The 20748-nt window shown below is 52.4% G+C and overlaps 5 protein-coding genes across 5 annotated transcripts; 4 read left to right on the top strand and 1 right to left on the bottom strand.

Moving 5' to 3' along the window:
• Positions 1-4502: 4502 nt before the first annotated feature.
• CkaCkLH20_04538 (na(+) h(+) antiporter) lies at positions 4503-7448 on the top strand (the record flags this gene model as incomplete). Its single annotated transcript, XM_038887257.1, has 2 exons — positions 4503-6608; positions 6660-7448. 2 exons carry the CDS (start codon positions 4503-4505, stop codon positions 7446-7448), a joined length of 2895 nt encoding a protein of 964 aa, XP_038747423.1.
• Positions 7449-11191: 3743 nt separating this feature from the next.
• On the top strand, positions 11192-12276 carry CkaCkLH20_04537 (uncharacterized protein; the record flags this gene model as incomplete). Its single annotated transcript, XM_038887256.1, has 4 exons — positions 11192-11341; positions 11398-11894; positions 11945-12012; positions 12065-12276. 4 exons carry the CDS (start codon positions 11192-11194, stop codon positions 12274-12276), a joined length of 927 nt encoding a protein of 308 aa, XP_038747422.1.
• A 622-nt stretch (positions 12277-12898) lies between these two features.
• Positions 12899-14506, top strand: CkaCkLH20_04536 (xylosidase arabinofuranosidase; the record flags this gene model as incomplete). The annotated part of the gene is made up of 1 exon (XM_038887255.1): positions 12899-14506. The coding sequence occupies one exon, from the start codon at positions 12899-12901 to the stop codon at positions 14504-14506; it is 1608 nt and encodes a 535-aa protein (XP_038747421.1).
• A 670-nt stretch (positions 14507-15176) lies between these two features.
• CkaCkLH20_04535 (uncharacterized protein) lies at positions 15177-15761 on the top strand (the record flags this gene model as incomplete). The annotated part of the gene is made up of 1 exon (XM_038887254.1): positions 15177-15761. One exon carries the CDS (start codon positions 15177-15179, stop codon positions 15759-15761), a length of 585 nt encoding a protein of 194 aa, XP_038747420.1.
• Positions 15762-17440: 1679 nt separating this feature from the next.
• Positions 17441-18964, bottom strand: CkaCkLH20_04534 (uncharacterized protein; the record flags this gene model as incomplete). The annotated part of the gene is made up of 5 exons (XM_038887253.1): positions 17441-18237; positions 18291-18429; positions 18486-18588; positions 18644-18771; positions 18827-18964. 5 exons carry the CDS (start codon positions 18962-18964, stop codon positions 17441-17443), a joined length of 1305 nt encoding a protein of 434 aa, XP_038747419.1.
• Positions 18965-20748: the final 1784 nt, after the last annotated feature.

The following is a 20748-nucleotide window of genomic DNA, read 5'->3' as shown; positions in this document are numbered from 1 at the left end:
AGCCGAATGAGAAGCTCAGTGTCGCCCAGATCAGCAGCTGTCGCTGGGAGTGCTGCTCCTGTCACCACAAGAACGGCCCCGGCGTAGAAATCTGCCGGTGCAAATGCGCGGGATGTTCTGAATGCCGGGTCTTGGTGCCATGCCACGTCTGGCGGGAGCTTCAGAAGATTGTCGAGAGCGAGGAGCGGAATAAGTCAGAGACGACGCCGGGAGGAGAGTGACGACGATAGGAGCAGTCGAACAAGCGACATGCAGGCATTGCTTTCTTCAGTACGTAGAATAATACAGTAACATTCAGCCAACTGCAGAGTTCGGACAGGAAATGGGTATCACAGTCCGAAACACCTGGCACACTTACATCATCCAGCGCGTCAGAAACTATTTCATGGTCTGCATGGGACGGACGCCAGCGTTGCGCACACTAGACATACCGCGGCGTTCATCTTCTTCTATGCTAGGTTTTGAAGACCGATATGATGACTGCTTTCTCATCGAAGATTCGTACTCGCATGTCAGGCTTTGATTCTACGCTGACATCCCAAGTCTGACGCGGGACCGATTCTGGACATTAACCGGAGGCGGATGGGATGAGGTCAGTACTGACAGACGAAAAATTTCATATGTGTAGATATCACGAAGCCGGCCTGTTGAGGTAAAGGAAACACTCGCAGATGAGCCAAAAAGAAGTCTGAGCTGCACATTCCATGCAAGTATCAAAAGATTGCGCCGAGGGGGAATCGAACCCCCGGCTCCCCGACGCTGCTGGATGGCAACGGAGAATTTTACCACTAAACCATCGGCGCAGACGATGATCCAGACGTGAATCCTGCGATGCGGAGGGCCGGCTGGGACGGGGATTATATCGTCGAGTTTGTGTGTTGTGGGCCGGGGTGGAGGGCGAGGGCTGGAAGGTCTCCGGACTTCCGCGGGTCCTTGCGGACGGGAATCCACTCTCCGCGGTGGGCCGAAACAAGTAGAGAAACAGCGAGCTGACGACTTCCATTGTAAGTCCTCGAGTTGAAAGAACACGCGAAGTCAGGGTCATGTCGTCTGTGTTCGGGGTGACCAGCCGCTGTTGAACAGGTGGAATGCAACGTCGCGCGTGGTGAGTGAGCCCGTCGGGAGGAAGACGCGGAACATGGCCGAACGGCGAGGTTCGCCGTGGGCGTGGGAATCGGGACCGTAGATCAGTGGCGCTTGAACGATGCAATGTGCCGAGACCTCTCGACTCTGTGGGGCCAGTCATTGTGACACAGCCGAGGAAATCCACGTTTTAAGAGCTGTGCACATATCAAAGCGCATATGGAAATTTCGTCAGCAGCAAGCGCAAGTGCGCGAGAGTATGACAGCAGCGTAGCTAGTACCGCGTCAATATCGTATCTGGCCTTGTCGTGGGTGTTGTGAGTCGTCGGTCAGTCAAACGGGAAGGTAATCATCGGGTGCGGATAATGCTGTTGTGACTGCGAAGCAAGGGATCGGCTTTCACAAATGATTTTACCCGCGGGTCATCCGGGGAAAGCGCCATCAGCGCGAAGATGGGGGACATCTGTTCGCGGAGGAAAGATTGACATGGCGAGCGATGCATTAAGCAGTCATGATATGCGGCGTGACGAGTAGATCCATCAGTGGTCGTTGACTTAGACTCTTGGCCTTATGGATTTTGGCGAATGAAGTCGATGGGATTGGTGACGTAGCGGCGCATGTGAGCCGTTTGGGTCGATTTTGGGTTGAAGGAGGGGAGAGGGGCATTCTGTCGAACAGCAAGGAAGAGATGCAGGAGGACATGGGTGTTAGCGGAGGATGCCCGCGGGATGATTCTCGTTCTGCTCCGTGGTGGTGTGTGCTTCTCGTGCTTTCCATTTAGCGCCTTCGAAGGAGGGCGAGGATGGGATGTTCGGACCAAGCGATATGAGGCGAGAGTTCACCCAAGGTGAGACGGGTGCGAAGTCGAGTGCGAGGAGAGATGAGATAGGTACGTACGTACGGGCTTGGGGTTATTCGGACGCAGAGACGGGATGGAGACCGACTCCGTCTGGTCGGCGGAGAGGCGGAGGAGGGAGCGGAAAGCGGTGGGAGTCTGGAGATGATGGGAGGCTGAGAAAAAGATGCGCCGGAACTTGAAAGAATTAAATGGCAGAGAGTCTGGGCGTGCAATTAATTGAGTGCAGCTTCGCCGGGAGAGTCCCAGCAGGGCCGACGACCGCAGTGTTTCACTCTGTTTGCTGCCGCATTTGTTCAAGAGAAATTGTTGAGAGATCCTGGAGCGGCTTGCTTGGCTAAGCGTAGGGGGGGTTGCCCGGTATCAGTCGTACTCATATTGATTGTCAAAGTTATTTGTGGACGACTGCCAAGGTGTTGAGGTGTTTTTCTTCTGTCTTGTCAATACTGAGATCTGTCGACTGCAACATCAAGGTCTTCCCGTCGGTTTCGGGCAACGGTGGAGGAGAAAAACAATCCACGGAAGAAAAAAAAAAAAAAAAAAAAAAGGAGCAGGCAGGGGTCTTTCCTCTGATGGGCACTGGGACAGATAAGCGGGTCTTGGATGGAACCGTGCAGAAGTACCGCGGAAGTACCTGACCGCCGCTGCAGCCTCCTCGGAGTGGAGGAACCTCGGGAAACTTGCACCACCAGAAAACACCACTGCCATTCTCAAGCATTCGAGAACGTTCATTCAGATATCGACATCACCAAACAGCAACAACTTTCCACGACTTCTGAGATCTACCGAGAAGAAAAGGAGGCGAAAAAAACGGTTGGCCCCTCCTGCCAACATGACTCGAGCAAAGCAACAGACAAAAGTGGAGGGTGACGGCGTGACGCCGCTCTCTCTGGGCGCCGAGACTGCAAACTGGAGTTGGCGATCTCGCGAATTTGCTTGGCCAGCAACGCCGAGGCACAGATCACGCCGCCAATGCTTGGAGACTGCCCGAGCTGCCAAATGATGTCGCACAATACTGCCCAGAGCTGCCAAAACTTCTCCAGCGTCTTCTCGTCAAGCTTTTGCCAATTGTGCGACAAGTCTGCACGATGAATAAGAGGAACTGGACCCTGAAGATATCAAAAGACATGTCACCGATCAGATCGGAGAGGAAAATCCGGGGATTCTTGTTTGGTTTTTCTACCAACGACGATTCGATATTTTGACCTCAGCCCTTTCTACCATAAACATCGACGTCAGTTACGCAGCACGGAAAAGCGGCTCAAGGGAACTCGACTCCGCCCATGTCACCTCGACTGCTTCCCTGCACCTGCGACTTTTTTCTTTGCAACAAGAGATTACCGCTTCCCGGGGGGGATTACGACACCACGCGGCCACTCAATGGCAGAATGGCGGTCGCATCGGGTCCATCCTTGCTTTGAGCCGCTTGGCGTACATGGGGCCCGTATCTCTCACTCACCTCACCACCCGGAAACCGAGCAACACGATGAAATATCTGTTGGGCTTGTATTGACAAGTATTGATGATAAAAATCAAAACACAGCACACAAGAGATCTGGCCCGGAGTCGTGGAACGTTGTCTTGGGATGGGTGTCTCACTTATCCTCCCTATCGCAACCCAAGATGAGATGCCTTTAGCTGGATCAAGGTTAGCACATCACTTACGATGGTTCACCTCAACCTGACATGTTCCCTGGACGAGCCCAACTTAACAACAACCAGAGACGTCGTGGCAACCTTAATGAACACCACCCTTTGACACCGCAGTCGCACTTCAGTCTTTTCCTCACAGCCTAGGTACGGTCGGTACCCCCGAGGTACCACGTCAGCAAGCCCTGCGCCTCCCACGGACGGCAGCAGGAACCACTGGGAATGCTGGGAAGTCAACCGTGAAGAGCCCTGTAGAGCAGAAATCCATCCAAGTCGCCCCCCCGTGGCCCCCCAAAAAAGGGCCCCACCATTCGCGCTAGGCGGGGCCAGGCTTTTTTTGCATGGTTCATCCTCTGCTATCAGTTGCGCCAACTTTCTTTCTCCCGTATCTCGGGGGTCCCTACTACGCGGTACTTAGGTTCCATGAACCCCGAAGCTGTCTTTACTGTCTGTCTCTCCTTTTGTTGTTCAGCTACGAACTCTGCGTCCTCGATAGACCAGAGATTGTTGGAATCCACTCGACTGTCGCTCCCGTCACTCGACACAAACATCGTTCCGGAGCTCGACCGCGAAGCGCATACCCAACGAGAGGCAACGCCTGTCGGTGACCTCATAGCTCTCTGCAGCGCCCCATATCGACTCGACTCGATTCGATTTCGCTCGACGAACCCCAGACCAGCGCCTCTTGGCACGCCAACTTCTCCCTGAATGCATCAAGAAACCCTCACTCTCGAGACGAAATCTATCGACTGGGGACTCTCGAGCCCTTCACCCGGTCCAGCCGTCATTCTCTTTGCTGCCGGCGACTGAGCAACCAACATTCATACGACATCCACCACGAATCGCGACCTCACACAATATCTACTACTACAACATACCCTATTCAAGGAGGTAATCCCTCAATTGCGCCACCATGGCCTGGGATCACCTTTCCATCACCAAGCCGCACTTGGTGTACATCATCCTCGGCGGCTTCACCACCCTTTTCATGCTTTGCTCCACCATTATCAAGGAGCGCATGTACATCGGCGAGGCCACAGTCGCGACCATCTGTGGTATCATCTTCGGTCCTCACGCAGCGAACCTGATCGACCCAAAAAGCTGGGGCAATGTCGACCTCGTCACCATCGAATTCTCCCGCATCGTCCTCGTCGTTCAATGTTTCGCCGTTGGCGTCGAATTGCCCAAGTTTTACATGGAGAAGCACTGGAGGTCCGTCACTCTGCTGCTGATCCCCGTCATGACCTTCGGCTGGCTCATTGTGAGCTTGTTCATCTGGTGGATGATCGAACCTCTGAACTGGCTCGAGAGTCTGGTCGTCGCGGCTTGCGTCACTGCCACTGACCCTGTTTTGGCTTCCTCCGTTGTCGGCAAGGGCAAGTTTGCCAAGCGCGTCCCCAAGCACTTGCGAGACGTCCTTTCTGCCGAGTCGGGGTGCAACGACGGCATGGCCTTCCCTTTCGTCTATCTCGGGATCTACCTCATCCAGGAGCACATGGATGCCAAGAAGACCGTTTACCACTGGGTCGTCTACACCATTCTCTACGAATGCATTTTCGGCGCAATCTTCGGTTTCCTCGTCGGCTACATCGCGCGCCACGGCATCAAGTATGCCGAAAAACATGACCTCATCGACCGTGAGAGCTTTCTCGTCTTCTACTTCGTCCTTGCACTCTTTTGTGCTGGCGCCGGCAGCCTGCTCGGGCTGGACGATTTGCTGGTCGGTTTCGCAGCCGGTGTCGGCTTCTCAAATGACGGTTGGTTCTCCAACAAAACGGAAGAATCCCACGTTTCCAACGTCATCGACTTGCTTATCAACCTGGCCTATTTTGTCTTCCTCGGGACTATTATCCCCTGGGAGCAGTACAACAACGTCGCCGAGGGTCTCACTCCCTGGCGCTTGGTTGTGATTGCCATTTTTGTCATCCTGTTCCGCCGCATTCCCGCCATGCTGATGTTGAAGCCATTCATACCGGACATCAAGACATGGCGCGAGGCCGTCTTCGCCGGTCACTTCGGTCCCATCGGTGTAGGCGCCATCTTCGTTGCGATTCTCGCCCGCGCCGAGCTGCAGTGGGAAACGGTGGTGCCGCTCTCAGATACACCGCCGGATGAGATTGAGCATCGAACCCTTGTCGCAGTCATCTGGCCAATTGTGACCTTCCTGGTCATCTCGTCCATCATTGTCCACGGTTCTTCAGTCGCCGTTTTTACCCTCGGAAAGCGCATCAACACCTTGACAATCACCATGTCCTACACCACCGCACCCGAAGATGGACCTACCTGGATGAACCGCCTGCCAAGAATCTCATCGCAGTCCCGATCGCAAGCCCGCACCATGTCTGACACTGACGGAGAAGATCTAAAGATGCCCGACTTCCCTCCTGGCACTTTGCCTCCCGTGGGCTTTCCCGGCGCATTTTTGCGTCGTCAGAAAGACGAGGAAGGATCGAAGCACAGGGGACGATCGACGTCTCGGAGCCGCCGCAAGAGCAGAAAGTGGGAAGATGGCCTTGGGCCTGGCGGACCTGTTTCTCAGTCTGCTATTTTCCCTGCCAGGCGCGAACCACTGCTCAACGAGAAGGACCCCTCGTCACCCGAAAACGAGAATGCCCCGACGCCCCACAGACGTGACTCCGAGAGAGGCCGCGAAAGAGATCCCGAGAAAGACGACGAGATCACTCCATCTCCCGAGGATAGCTCCAGCAGGACCCAGACGCCGCCCAAGATCCAGATTTATGAGGAGGGAGACAATCTGGTTGTTGAGAATGAGGATGGTGATGTCTTGACAGTAGAGCGATCTGAAGACAGGCCATCAGGCAATGATGGCAAGCCGGTTCAAACGGACCTGGCCGCTGTGGCCGCCAAGGCAAGCCAGGGCGAAAAGTTCAACTGGACCCTGGATTCGTTCAAGCGCAAGGTGGAGGACGTCTACACTCAAGAGGTGGAAAAGCGCAAGGAGAAGAGCAAATCTGAACGAAGACACGAGCCCGCCCGCGCATTCCAGTTTGGTAACACTGTAAGTGACGAGTCGTCAACAATTGATTGACACACGCTAACGTTCTTGCAGGTCATTGTTGAAGATGAAGACGGCGAAGTTATCAAGACATACGAATTGCCGTCTACCAAGACCGGGAAAGAGATTGGAGGTATAACACAGCAAAGTCTCAAGTATCTTGGCATGGGCGGTTTATTGAAGGCCTCCGAAAAGGCAGCCGCCGAGGCTGCTACTCAAGGCGAGTCGAGTACGGCCGCTGCCGCCAAGCCGTCCGCGAAGTCTGGATGGCAAGGCATCTTCAGAGGTGGCGACAGCGAGAAGCCGAAGAAGAAAGTGGTAGAGGAGCAGAAGGAGGACGACAGACACATCAGATTCACAATTGGCGGTGTGGGCCAACGCATGACGAAGGAGGACTTTATCCGAGAAGTGCAGAAGCTCGATGCCAAGACCCGCCGCGAGGTTGTGGATCAGTCGTCTGCATCTCAGCGCGTGAAGTCGATTGCGAAGGGCGACGTGCCGTCGCCGGCGGACATCCCAACCATCAAGATCGGCAGCGCCTCATTAGAGAAACAGTCCCGGTCGCCAAAGCGCGGGGACACCGGTCCAGCTCAGGCGCCAGTACGCGGATCACAAGACGTCGATGAGGAAGAGACGGCCGTCGAGAGACAGCGTAGGTTAGCTGTCCTGGCGGATCAGGAAGACGAAGACACGGGCGAGACGCCCGCCGAGCGCCGTCGTAGAGAGGCCGCGCTAGGCTCGGGTGGGGGAGACGACTCCGACGACGAAGGCGGAGAGAGAGTTCCTCCCGCGAAGAGAGGAATCCGGTTCGCGGACAACGCGGTAGAGCGAGGAAGGAAGTGAACGAGGCATAGAATGTGTGTGAGCATAGCGTTGCATTGGAGAGGGGGTGTGCATGCATCATGACAGCGATCATATACCGGCAACTTTTTTGGCATCTCGGACGGTACAACCGAGTTTACGCGATGGAACGGCCTTCGTTTTTTGGTAATCATATTGTCTATTCTGTGCATACTTGAGAAATTGACTAGGCCTTCTGACAATTGCTCCTCTAATTCTGACAATGACGGTGACTCAGGGGTAAGAAGTAAATCCCCCCCGCGGCCTTCAATGTATTGAAGACACAGAAACTGCGCATGTGATCAATAAATCCCATCATTATTCCGGCCGCAGCTACCGTACCATGCAACAGCTCTGGTCCATGCTCGAAGATCATGGCTTACGGGAAGAGCCTTGTGCCTTGCAATCTATGTCATACCCGTCGCTTGAGGCGTTGGGTTCAACTCGGGATAACCTGACCTTTTTGAACTCGGGGCTGTGTGACGTCATTTTCGAGGGCTCCGGGCCGATGTGGGGCGGAGTGCGCGGTCGTACGGTGGCGGAGTTGTGGGGCGAGGTGGTTCCCGGGTTGAGGCGCGGCCGGGGTGGCGAGTTCGGGTTGGTGATGCTTGACGGTTGTGGGTGAGTCATCTAGGGTTTTCGATATGAGTAAGGAGAATGGTTTTGTGAGCTGGTTGAATCTGTGCAGAAAGTGCTTCGGCAGTGAATAACGTATAAATGAGGCCCTAGAGAACAGTGGACTTCAGCAACCAAGTGAACCACGCGCACACTGTGGGCAGATTGGTGGAGCGGGATGTAGACAATTTCAGTCTGTTTGGATTTCGAGGTCAGTCAGGTCCCGTCTCCTGATGTAACGCGTGACTCTGACCTCGACGACGTGGCAAGCGGTCGTTGTCACGCAATTTTCCCTTCCGTCATCGGTATCCGTGGCTTATTCATTTGTATTCAGTTTCAATACCGCGTGGACATTCTCGTATCTTTCTTCACCCAATCCAGTGCTTAATTAGATTATGTCAAGAAGATCCGCAAGCAATATAGCAATCAACGCGATCCACAACAGGAATCCCGCTGTTGTTGCTGCTGCTGCTACTCTGACATGAATCTGACGGCTTTATAGAGGAGCCTTTTCTGTGCAGGCGATGGACTATTTGTCTCCATTTTCTTCGAGCGAGCCTCTCCATATTGAACTTCCTTGTACATCGTCCTGCCCTCTCGAAGATGCTAAACACAGATGTAACCGAAAATGTTACCATCGTGTGATGTATGTCTGATTCATCGAGGCCAAGGCTTCTTTAAATGATATTTAAAAGAGGACTTCGAACCTTTCCTCATAAATCCCCAGAGATAAAGATCTCTTGGTCATGGCTTCCGGACGCAACTCGGGGCAGCTCGCGTTGTCCATTGGAGCTGGCATCGAACAGCAGTCTTTGCTCAGACATGAGCGCAACGAGCAGCGAACTTCTGCGTCCTGGAGATCATTTTTTCTCTCTTTTACATCATCTTTCAAGACTGTTCCTGGCTTATGCATACAGGATATTCAGCTGTAACACGGCTTGAAGGTCAGCAATCCAAGCCATTACAACTCAAGTGCTCGTGTGAGAAAGCACCATGGGCCCCAACGATAATACCAGTCGAAGAAAGAGTTCCTGAAACAATTACATTACATGGTCTTACCACATGAAAAACATGACATTTTCTGGCTTTATACATGTTTTCGTGTCTGCAGCCCCAAATGCGGATTCCAATGCTGGGAAAAGGCCAGCTCATGGGTGTCCGCCTCGAGTTTGAGGTCAGGATCAGAAGTGTCAAAGACATGGCTGTGTGCGTCTCATTCCGATGAAGAGTCTGGACAATCAGCAGGTTAGCAGGTGTGCAGGTCGCAGAATTATCCGCGAAGGAGCAGAAACAGGGTGGTGGACTTGAATATTCCCGTGGAATACTTCCCGGACGGAAACGGCTGACGATGGCGTTTTGCGGTAATGATCTCGACTGCGATATGCTGCGTGACTTCCTAAGCTTCAGAAGGAGCGTTAATGCTTGGTCTTATTTTCCAAAAGAAATCTTCGTCTTCATCCGTTGTGGGTGGTGTTTCCTCAAGAGGTTTCAACCCCTGTTGACGTGTCAAATTCTACATCTATATATGTGTGTGTCTGAGTGGCTTGCACCTCTCAACGAATGATACAAAAGCAGGCAAACACAGACGATTGGTCTTTCTTTTCTCCAGCCAATTCGCCCGTAGCTCATCTGGGGAATAGTTCCACCACGACTCACATAGGGAATTCATATTCATTTGCGATCTCTTACAGGGAAACCGCAGTCAAATTTCATTCAGCCATCATGTTTTCATCCTTCCTTGGTGTGCTCTGTTATCCCTGTTTACGCGGTATACCTGTGGCATTCATATTTAAGCGTCTCAAGTCCTTCTTCTACCATGGAAATCTTCCTAGATCTAGCATGTTTTTGGGCACGGGAAATGGAAACACCCGGTGTTAATGATGGCCTTGACACCATTGTCTATCAATACCGGCCCCAAACAACTAGGTTTTGAAACGATGCGTTCCACATTCACCAAATACTAAGACAGCTGTGTCTGTTTCTTACATGTAGCCACGCCGCACCCCCTGTCCCTTTCAACTCGTAATTGCAAAGCCCACGTCGACATAACACCGATATTGGCAAGCCACGATCTCAACAGAGACTCGGGAGGTAAAGGCGCGGAAACGTTTTCTTGATGAAAGAAGTCTTTGTTCTGTACATATGATCATGCACTTAACGTTTACCCCAGGATTCGACAACACTCAGCCTATCGAAGGATGAAGCACTAGGCTGATGACTCGATAAACATGTCCTCGCACCTTATTTCAGCGTGGATATTAAGGTGTTGCAGCGGTGCCATCAGATAATTATAACTATTCTCTTTAGCTCGACGCCATAGCGAGTAGCCAGTGATATTGCATCGTTGCTGGTTTCCCACCCGTCAAAGAAGCTACGTATGGTAGTGAAACATCGCTAATCTCCCCAATATTGAACTAGAATACGAGCCAGAAGGGTGGCTTGACTCGATGCTAAATCATTCGTCCAGATTGTTTCTTGTCAACGCCCATTGCCGCCACCAACAGCCCCGCACTGACAATGTCGTCGACGCACAATACGAATAACACGAACACGGATCAAGATTACCGTGCGCTCGCCGCTGCTAGCGACGTCGCTGGAACTCCTGTCCCTTCGGCTGCACCGCATCGGCCCGCACCTCCTGTGAACTGTGTAGGTAATCCTTGTTTTCGGTATCGCCTTTTGATAGACGTGTTGCTATCTGGCCTACCCCAGCTTCGTCCTGACTTGACATCGGATTTTGGGCTTCACAACTTCCCATGACACTTCCCATGACAAAACTCTGAAACACCCCACGAAACCATGCGAGCCTCCAAAACCATCTCACACTCTAATACGAATACTGTCCTGCCAATCGGGTGACGGTGCCGCGGATGTCTGTGGCAGATCGCTGGCCAGTGCTCGTGCGGTGATTTGTGTTTGCCTTGGATTCATCTCGTCCATTTCCTTTCATAGGAGCGCCTAAATTCCCCATTGACGCGATATCGCCAACCGTCCTGCATATTTCAACTTTCATACCAGCTCTTTTATGATCTACCTGACGAGCGGACATTGATGCGTGTTGATCACCATTGTCCCATTCCTTCTCGGTAAACGCTTCTCTCGGTCAAGGTCTCTCCTTCAATACCATCACAATGGCGATCGCTCCTGCGGGAATGGTGACGCTCGTCGTCGGTGCGATCATGATGGTCCTCAACACCTTTTTCGTCGGTCTGCGCGTCTATACTCGGATGTTCATCACAAAATCCCTACGCCTCAACGATGCCATGCTTCTGTTAGCACTGGTGCGTGTCATCTGCGATTTCTCCAGTGTCTCCTCTTTCTAACCTAATGTTCATAGGGCGCGTTCGGGGCACTCTACGGTCTCCTCGTTTTGGGTGTCCAAGGCGGCATGGGCGGTTCGATCGCCGACACCAACATCGAAGGACTACGCACCTTACTCAAAGTGCTGTTCTTCCTGGAGATCATCTATGTGGTCCTCACCTCTGCCATGAAGGGCAGCATCGCCCTCACCTTCATCCGTCTGTCGCGCTCGAGGGTCCTCACTGGTCTTTTCTGGGTATCCATCGCAATGGACATCGCCATCAGCCTGGCGTTCATCATCTACTTGCTCGTCCAGTGCCAGCCGATCGACTACGCATGGAGAATGCTGGAGGCGGGAGCCAAGGGAAAGTGCTTGCCGCTCGTGGGACAACTGTACATGGGCTATGCGTTGTCCATCGTCACAGCGATCCTAGATGGATTATTGATGATTTCACCATGGTTCATGATGAAGGGCAGAGCGCTGAACCCGAGACTGAAGATGTACATTTACGGTATCTTCGGTTTGGGAATTCTGTAAGTTTCTGTTCCGGACTGTTACCGTATCCCTGTTAACGAATTTGAAGCGCGACTATTGCAAATATCATCCGTCTCGTGGCACTCGTCAAGCTCAAGGGATCCAAGGATCAGCTCGGTATGTGCTCTGAATTGCTCACTTCTGGGAACAATACTAACGAGTACCGCAGCCGACGCTGCTCCTGTCTTCAACTGGTCTGCCATCGAAGTCAGTATCGGCATTATCATCGCAGGACTGATCGAGCTCGGCCCGCTGGCCGCCAAATACGGCCTTCAGGGCTTCGAATCCTACGCCGAAATCGAGGACGACCAGGTGCCGATGAAGCCTATCAACAGGGCCACGAGCAGCCCGGACTACGAAATAGGTGCCGGCAAGATGTGAAGTCGAGAGAGACATGCAAAGGCGAACTTAATAAAATACTACAGAAGGTCCGGACGCGAGGGATATTTTTGAGGCAATGTCCTCTGGCAGGACATCCTTTAATGGCCAAACGACCTGTTCCACCACAACCACGTCGATGCGGTGATGGCAACCTCTGTACATAGATGGAGAAAAAACGGCGTATTTATATGAAGATTATGGCTGGAAAGTCACGAAGTGAGATGTTGATCATGAGTTTCTGCCTTTTCCCCGCATTTGCCGAGAAGCACAGGATATCCTATTTGGTCAACGGTTAATACAAGGTGCCAATTACCCGTTCAGGCATACTGAGTCTTCGCACCAAAGATGTAGCGAAAGCAGTTGTCCCACCAATCACTCATGGTCGCGGCCAAGGTCCAACGTAAACCTCTTGGCACAAGTCACGCCAAACGTGCTGAAGTAACATTGAGAACACAGACGCAATTGCCGTTTATGGTCAATCGAAGCCATTGTGCCACGGAGGAAGGGCCGATGCAAATAACCTCGTTTTCCAAGATCAAGGGCATAAATATGGCTCCGATCAACCTCAATGACATGACGAACACCAGTCAACCACACATGTCAAAGCGTGGTTACTATCGACATGGCCGCAGCCGTCATCAAATCACTTTCCATCATATCGTTACTGGTTTCTAGCTGTCAAGCTAGTTTCCATACACGCCGCGATGTCAACACCACTTTCGAAAACCCCGTCTTCCCAGGGTGGCATGCGGACCCCAGCTGCGTCTTCGTCCCTGAAGAAGGCAACACGACCTTTTGCGTCACGTCATCGTTTCTAAACTTTCCGGGCTTGCCTATATACGCCAGCAAAGATCTTCAATCCTGGGAGCATGTTATCAACGTACTCAACCGCGGGGAGCAACTTCCCGGTCACGCCTCTGTCAATGGGAACCCGCGAGGTGGCGTGTGGGCTCCCACCATCCGCTATCGAGAGGGAAAGTTCTATGTCATCGTCACTTACGTGACTTACAATCCGCGAGAGACCGCTCGAAATTACCTCTTTGAGGCGGACGACCCGTTCAACGATGCTTCATGGAGCATTCCACACACCATCACCAACCCAGGTGGAGGCAATCACATCGACCCAGATCTCTTCTGGGACAACGGAACCGCCTATATGGCCACGGGATGGGGAAGAATATATCTTTCCGTCATCGACATCGAAACAGGCAACGCCAGCCAGAAGGTTGAGATCTGGAAAGGGGCGGGAGGCAACAACCCGGAGGGACCGCACTTCTACAAAAAGGATGGCTATTTCTATCTCCTCATCGCTGAGGGCGGCGCCGGTATCAACCACGCCGCGACAATCGCACGATCCAAAGACATCTACGGCCCCTACGAAAGCTACGAAGGCAATCCTGTGCTGACGAACCGCGGATCCAATGAGCTCTTCCAGTCGGTTGGACACGCCGATTTATTCCCAGATGCCAACGGAAACTGGTGGGCCGTGGCACTAACAACTCGTTCAGGCCCCGATATGAAGAATTATCCCATGGGCAGAGAGACTGCCTTGACGGCCGTGACGTGGGATGCGGACTCGTGGCCGGTGTTTGACCCTGTTCGCGGCACTATGAAAGGTCCCTTGCCGAAAAGCTCAGAGCGCCTGGGAAAGGGGCCCCTCATCGACAGTGCAGACGAGCTTGACTTCGAGCCGGGATCTTCTCTACCGCGTCATCTGGTCCACTTCCGGTCCAAGGTTGAGGACACATACACCGTGTCTGAGAACAACTCGCTGCGTCTGAGACCGTCGCAGAGTAATCTCACGGGACCTATCGATGGCTTCAATTCTGCAGACGGAGTCACTTTCATCGGCAGACGGCAAACAGCCACTTTGTTCGAATTCTCCGCTGATCTTTCCTTTGATCCGACGGACGTCGGTGAAGAGGCCGGCATCACGGTATTCCTGAGCCAACAGCAACACATCGACTTGAGTGTTGTGAAGCTGCAAGAGTCAGAAAGTCCGCAGTTGCGAATGACGGCTACCACGTTCGGTCGACCGACCGCGCCAGTTCCAGAAACCGTCTTGGAATCGATACCTCAAGACTGGGCTGAATGTCCTATCCGCCTCGCGGTGAAGGCAAACGATCCAGACAACTACGAGTTCCTCGCGTCATCACCTTGTGGCGCTGGGAATATCACAATGGGGACGGCGAGCTCAGATGCAACCAGTGGCGGATTTATCGGTATGTGAGCCTGACGACAAGCAAATCGTCTTATTCGCGAGCTGAGAGCTGATCACGAAGAATAGGCACACTGATTGGTATCTTTGCAACTACCAATAATGGCACTGGTAGTCAAGAATCATCTTGGAGTAGGTGGAGATACAATCCTGTTGCTCAGGAAGTAGACGACGACGAGTATGTTCCGGCATGAGTTCCAGCTACTCTGTCACGCTAGCACTCGGGGTAAACGAAAGACCGAAAGATTTCCATGGCGTCTGACAGCTATGTCTTTTCTGTATTCAATGCCACTAGTCTCAGTTCAATGGTTGTTCACCGAACCCAGAGATGCGTGTAAGAAAAGCGATTCGAGGAATGTGATGTTTCACTGCCCCTGTGACCTTTTCCATCCTGACAACGCCGTTTACGTCCCGAAACAGACCTTGGCGCTCTTTGTTCTTCCAGGGGCGGAGAGTTCTTCAAGACGCCACCAATGCTAGCGAAACTTAGTACGTCAGTGTGCTACTGTATGTGGCTATGTTCATGGGAATAAGCTTGTCTTCCTTAGCCTTCCCAGGTTGAACTAATAAAACAAAGGGAATTCCCAACGTCGAGGTTTTGAAGGTCATCATTCGATACATATCAATCAGAACTGTCAGGCTTCGCACCAAAATTGAGGCTACTAAGAATATTCAGAACATCATGGGATCCTCTATTTCCACCGCGCACAACAAGTCTCAATCCACCGGAGACGAAAAACCACCAGTCCTCCGAGAAGATCGCCTAGCGCTTCTTTACTGGCCAGTCTTTGGGGACATCTCCGAAGTCGAGGTGTGCGAAGTTGCCAAAGACTTCACCTCAGAACGGCGACCTTTCGAAGGCCACCCAATGGCGGACGAGCCCGCCACAAACTACGGCCTTACCGAAATGATTGTACGTATCGACCAACTCGCAACGGATAACGTACACTCCGATGGCCGGGGAGAAGATCCGGAGCTGGTTATCAAGAGAGATGACGGCGGTCCGGTCACCATCGGCGACTTCGTGACGCAAGCGCACCCCTTTTTCAACCTCCACAAGGAAACCTACATGGAAATCGAAGACAACATGTACGGAGATCGGAAACTGCCGGAGGGAGTCAGGGTGGTGTATCGCGAGTGCATGAGATTTGATCCCAGCGAGCTCGATAATCCGGATTCTCAATGCGATTTCATGGTCGACTTCGAGCTCGACCATGAGACTGTACCCGGATTTGGTCATCACAAGCAAAGCAAAATCCGAGAGTAGTCTTTGCTGTTGTTTCAAGCAGGAGGTCATCCACATTACATTTCTTGGCCGTCCTTCTTGCCGCGTAAGGTACTTGGAGAGATTTGATGATCATTCTGCAGAAATGTTACTGCTTGCTAGATTCGCGCTTGGTAGTCTCGGCAAACTGCGCGCTTCTCTGGTGCTAGGTAACACGGAAGTGTTTTCAGTTGTGGCCATTTTTTATGTTGTTGCCAATACACATAACAAAATTCAGTAGTGCCATTGCTGATGAGGACTCATGTGATAGATGTTTGTCCCTGCTAACCCGTTCGGACTCCGTCTTGATTCAGCGATCGTGACATATTCTGGAGCAGTCATCAGTGAATCACTTGGCTAAAGTTTCACGTATAAGTGAGGAAATTTTGCAGTTCATTACGTCTTATCTCTCGGTCAAATTTCATGTTGCAAGTCATCAACATCCTGTCTGCTATAAAGCCACCACCATCTGTTGAGCCTCTATGACAACATCAACCCATAACCTGTACAAAATGTACTCTCACCGCCGCAACCGCCACCCTCAACTCTCCTCTCCAACTTCGAATCCTTTCCCGCCGGTCCAGCATGAGTCGGCCTCTTCGTCGCCTTCGCCTCCCCAATCTCCACTGAGGCCGCCCCGTCCGCTGGACAATCTCTTCTCAGAACCCTCTCCCTCCTTCGCTTTCTCTTACTCGCCTGAAAACGACATGATGGTTCCCGTTGGTCATCCGCCGTCGGAGTCTTGCTTTCCCTCACCTGATAGTCAGGACGGCACCCAACATTCCTCGTCGTCGAGCAGCGGAACGACGGCGCCATCCCAGGAAGCGCGAGGCACTCAGAGCGGAGGCTATCCGTCCCCAAGCGTCCGAGACACCACCCAAGACCCTGGAACATCTACATCCAGAACTCCGGATATTTTCGAGATGGAAGGTTCATGGATCCGCATTCCAACCCCTCCTCCTTCGCGCCAGAGATCCCAGCCCGGTGAGTGTCAATTCGAGCGTCGTATGGTAGCAAGGATCGTCTTCAGCCGCGGCATGCGGTCACCTGCCCACGGGGTATTTGAAGAGCTGCGGAATGATCACGACAGAGCGGCTCACGAGTCTGGACCCCGAAATTTCACTCAGCTCCCGCCACCTTCTGCTCCGCGTATCACACTCCGAAGGAGCGGTGCAACCCGCTCGGACGAACACGTCGAAGTATCTGGGGGCCGAATTCGACTCTTTCACGGCAGTCACGGCCCCAATCTGCAGCGCTGCAGATGTACAGGTTGCATTTGCCTCAACGACGCAGAGACCGACGAGGGTGTGTTCGTAGAGGAGCAGGGAGAGCTGTGTCACTACTGCCGGGAGTGGCATCGCGACTAAGTGGTCCTGGTGGTTCAATTCATTGGAACATATAACTCAATGATCTGTTCTCTCCTTGCTTTGCAACATCAAGATGAGCTCGTTATCATGGCCGGAGTCAGATAGTTGCAGAAAGCTGCTTTCCTTGTCATTGTCTATATCTATATGTTTGTTTTGGTCTCAAGATTGCACACAGTTAGTCAAGTAGATTATAAAAAGTCGACTGACCCCGAACTCCAAGCTCTTTTCCACTGAGTGTACTGCTTTTAAGCATGATGTCATTAACAGCCCGAGGCATTGCAGACGTCCCGGCTTGGAATCTGTGGATATTAGTACCTAAAAGTAGTCCCCATTCTTCTTGTTTCCTCCTGCATTAAATGCCCCCCTCAAACTCTCTCGGTGGCTTTTAGTTCTCGGCATTCCGTTTCCACCTTCTCCTGAACCATTAACATCAACAGTATAGTATGCCTCGCCCCTCTCGAGGCTGCTCTCTGATCCATCCCCTCGTTGTCTCCTACTGTCTCTCTTCGACTCCTCGATCGTGATTTCCACATTCTTGCTAATGCCCCCAGACATGGGCATCGGCGGCATGGCTTGCGGTGAGTTGAGATGCTCCTCGCTGCCCGACACCGTGAACTCGGTGATCGGATACTGGCTAAACGGCGGTCGCCCCTTCTTGCGGTTTCTGCTGTCGGCAACGTCGTCGAGCTTGATACTTCCGGGCTGCGGTAGGTCGGACCGCTTCGTGTTGCCGTATCGGTTTCGGGTCCCGGTGCGGGAGAGAGTGCTCGATATGGTGCCGAAGACGGGGCTGAGCCATTTTCGGAGTAGGGGAAAGATCATCGGAACATTTGTCGTGACGACTGCGACGAATGTCTCACGGACAGCCCATGATCCTGCTTGTTGGGCGCCTCCGACGGGGTCCTTGATGATAAGAACGCAACGCAGAATACCCGCCATCGTTACGAATATTCCTCCAGAGAATAGGACGATGAGGCCCAGCTTCTTTCTCATGGGTAGCTTCGAGGTCCACAACATGGGAATCGGTATGCTCAGGAGGTAGAGGTCGGTTAGGACGTTGAGGACCACGGTCACAAGGATGTTTATTTTGGAAATAGCCGGTTGGCAAAAGTCTGTGTAGTCATGAATTAGCAGAGCGTTTCATAGAGTTTTATGCCGCACTTACTCCCGGGGTCGGGGTTTATCTGCCAATTCTTGTGGATGGGATAACAACTGAAGATGATCGACAAGAACACCGCCAGCCAGGTGACCACAATCAGGATGAACCCAGCGTAGATGCGCTTGTGGTAGTTATGGAGCCCTTCCTGTACGTCTCTATCAGTTCATGACCTTTTTGGAAGATAGTTCCGCGAATACCTACCGTCAGTCGTAAGTAGAACGTGCACATCGCAGCCTTCGCCGGCCAAAGAACCAAGCAACTGTACGTGATCCATCCCGCGATCTGTGTCTTCGATCCATTGACCCTGTGTATCCGAGTCAGCGCGAGAAATTGAGCATACAGCATGCTCCATCTCGTACCTTATCATGTACTCCTCACTGCTAGGGTCAAGATTCCTTCTTTCCTCGTCTGTCATGCCATTGTTGGCAAGTCCGCGCCAGTACGCTCCGACGCTGTACGCAAGGGCAGTTTCGGCAGAGTATGTACACTGTTGTTCGTCTCGTCAGCAGACAAGAGGGGATCAGTTGGTAGAGAGGACTCACTGCGACGAGAAGCATAAGGTAGTCATCCGCCTGCAGATGTTTGATGCCGACGGCACTAATTCGTGCATACGTTCTTAGGAAAATGACGCCAATCGCTACGCCTAGAAGCGTGAACGCCTCTGTGGTGAAGTCGGACATGCTGGTATCATGACACCAAGTCTGTCATGGGCGTACAAAGGGGATTGGGGGCGAGCAAGCAAGATCCCGCCGGAATCACATGGTGGTCAGACCATGCTAGAGTATATAGCACAGAGGGGGAACTCTCTTTAGAAGGCTGGCAACGTGGTAACGAGTGCGCAGCCATGTAGATCACCGACGCTTTGGGTGTCAATGGTTTCGGGGCATGCGATCAGGGGTGCCGATGTAAACGCCGGTCATGCTCCAGAAATATCACGACCCATTGCCCCGTGCTAAAGTGTGGAACTCCCTTCGATAGCGCGGACGGACGGTATGTGGGAACGAGTTCGAAAGGGGAGCACTTCCGGTGCTTGGACAACGGATCACCGTTACACGGGGTTAAGACTATTAGACTCTTAGAGTGTTGAGCCGGAGCAAGTAGCCGGCTTCGAGGGCAGCGGCATACTACGTTGACCCGGTCAGATTTCTCTTCTTTCATCAAGAAAGGTGAGACCTTGCGTAGTTGTCCAAGATGTGAAGAGAGCAAGTGTGGGGGAGATAACCTTTTCAGACTTGGCCATCTGCTTTTGAACGCGTGCATAGGGAAACCCATGACGAGTTGCGGAGCATTCGGCTTGTGCCACTGACTGCAGTCTTCACGGTCTGCAAGGCTCAATGATCATTGCCGGAGATGGTTACACAACCACCATGTGTCGGAGTGAGCCCGGCCTTCCGGCAGTGACCATTGAGTCTTGCAAATCATGAAGAACCAAATTGAGTGTGGCCAGGTTGCGGCTCCTTGTGGACTTTTCATTCCCAAGCCCAACTCAAGCGGGTCGTTGTTTTGTAGGTAAGAATATAGTCAGCGTTGGACTTTGGATCGGAAGTTCCGAAGTCTTGTTCGGAAGATGGATCCTACGCGTAAAAACCTTTTCGAGGCCACACGAGGTGGATTCAACCAATCCGTCTCCGCTAGATGGTGATATGCAGAGCCCTTACCTGAATACAACATGGGTATCAAACACCTGAATCCTGCTTCTGCATGTCTGACAGCTTCTTAGCCGCAGGAGGGCATCGAGGGTGATATCCATGACTCCGTAGACTCGGCTTCCTCCACAACAGTTGGCATCCTATTCGAGGAGTTTCCGTATTCTTTCAGGAACAGGAAGTTGCTCCGCCTCGGCAATTTCCAAAAGATGGGTTTCCTTTGCTTCATCCGTCAGCATCTGAATCTCATATCCCTAAAGTCTCACGTTGAAAAGCAAGAGTCAAGCAGCCAGAAATGCAGTTCATTTAAATTAACGTTCATTCATACATCTGGTTACTGCTGTCGTTCTTGTCTTTCTCACCCGTTGTTGAAACATACGGGCATCTTCTAAGCTTGATAGCAATATACACCGTTCTGAGTTGTTCCGAATAGCTTCGGATGAGGACGGATAACGGATGAGAAACGGACGGATACGGATGAGGCCGTCTTGACTCGTGAACGTAACACGGCGGTGGGGAGACGGGGGCGGGGGCCTTGTATGTGCATCACGCCCGGGGTCTTCGTCATATAATTCCGGAAAGGCCTGCAGACGGAACCAACAGTATTTACTGCGACAGGCACTTAAGAGTCCGAGAGAGCGAATGCCTCGAGCCAGAAAGGGGTGATTGTCCAAGTTTGAGAGCACGTGGTCCCGAATCACGTAACTCTCACCAATGTTCGGCCCTTGTTGCGCGCTTTTCCTTCATCGCCAGAAGTCGTGCCATTGAACCAAAGTAACAAGCTTGTTGGTCGAGACAATTTGGCAACGTACATCTTC

This window comes from Colletotrichum karsti, assembly GCF_011947395.1.
Source record: "Colletotrichum karsti strain CkLH20 chromosome Unknown Scaffold12, whole genome shotgun sequence".
NCBI lineage: Eukaryota > Fungi > Ascomycota > Sordariomycetes > Glomerellales > Glomerellaceae > Colletotrichum > Colletotrichum karsti.
Note: the sequence above shows the minus strand (reverse complement) of the source record. Positions and strands in the feature narration are given on the sequence as shown.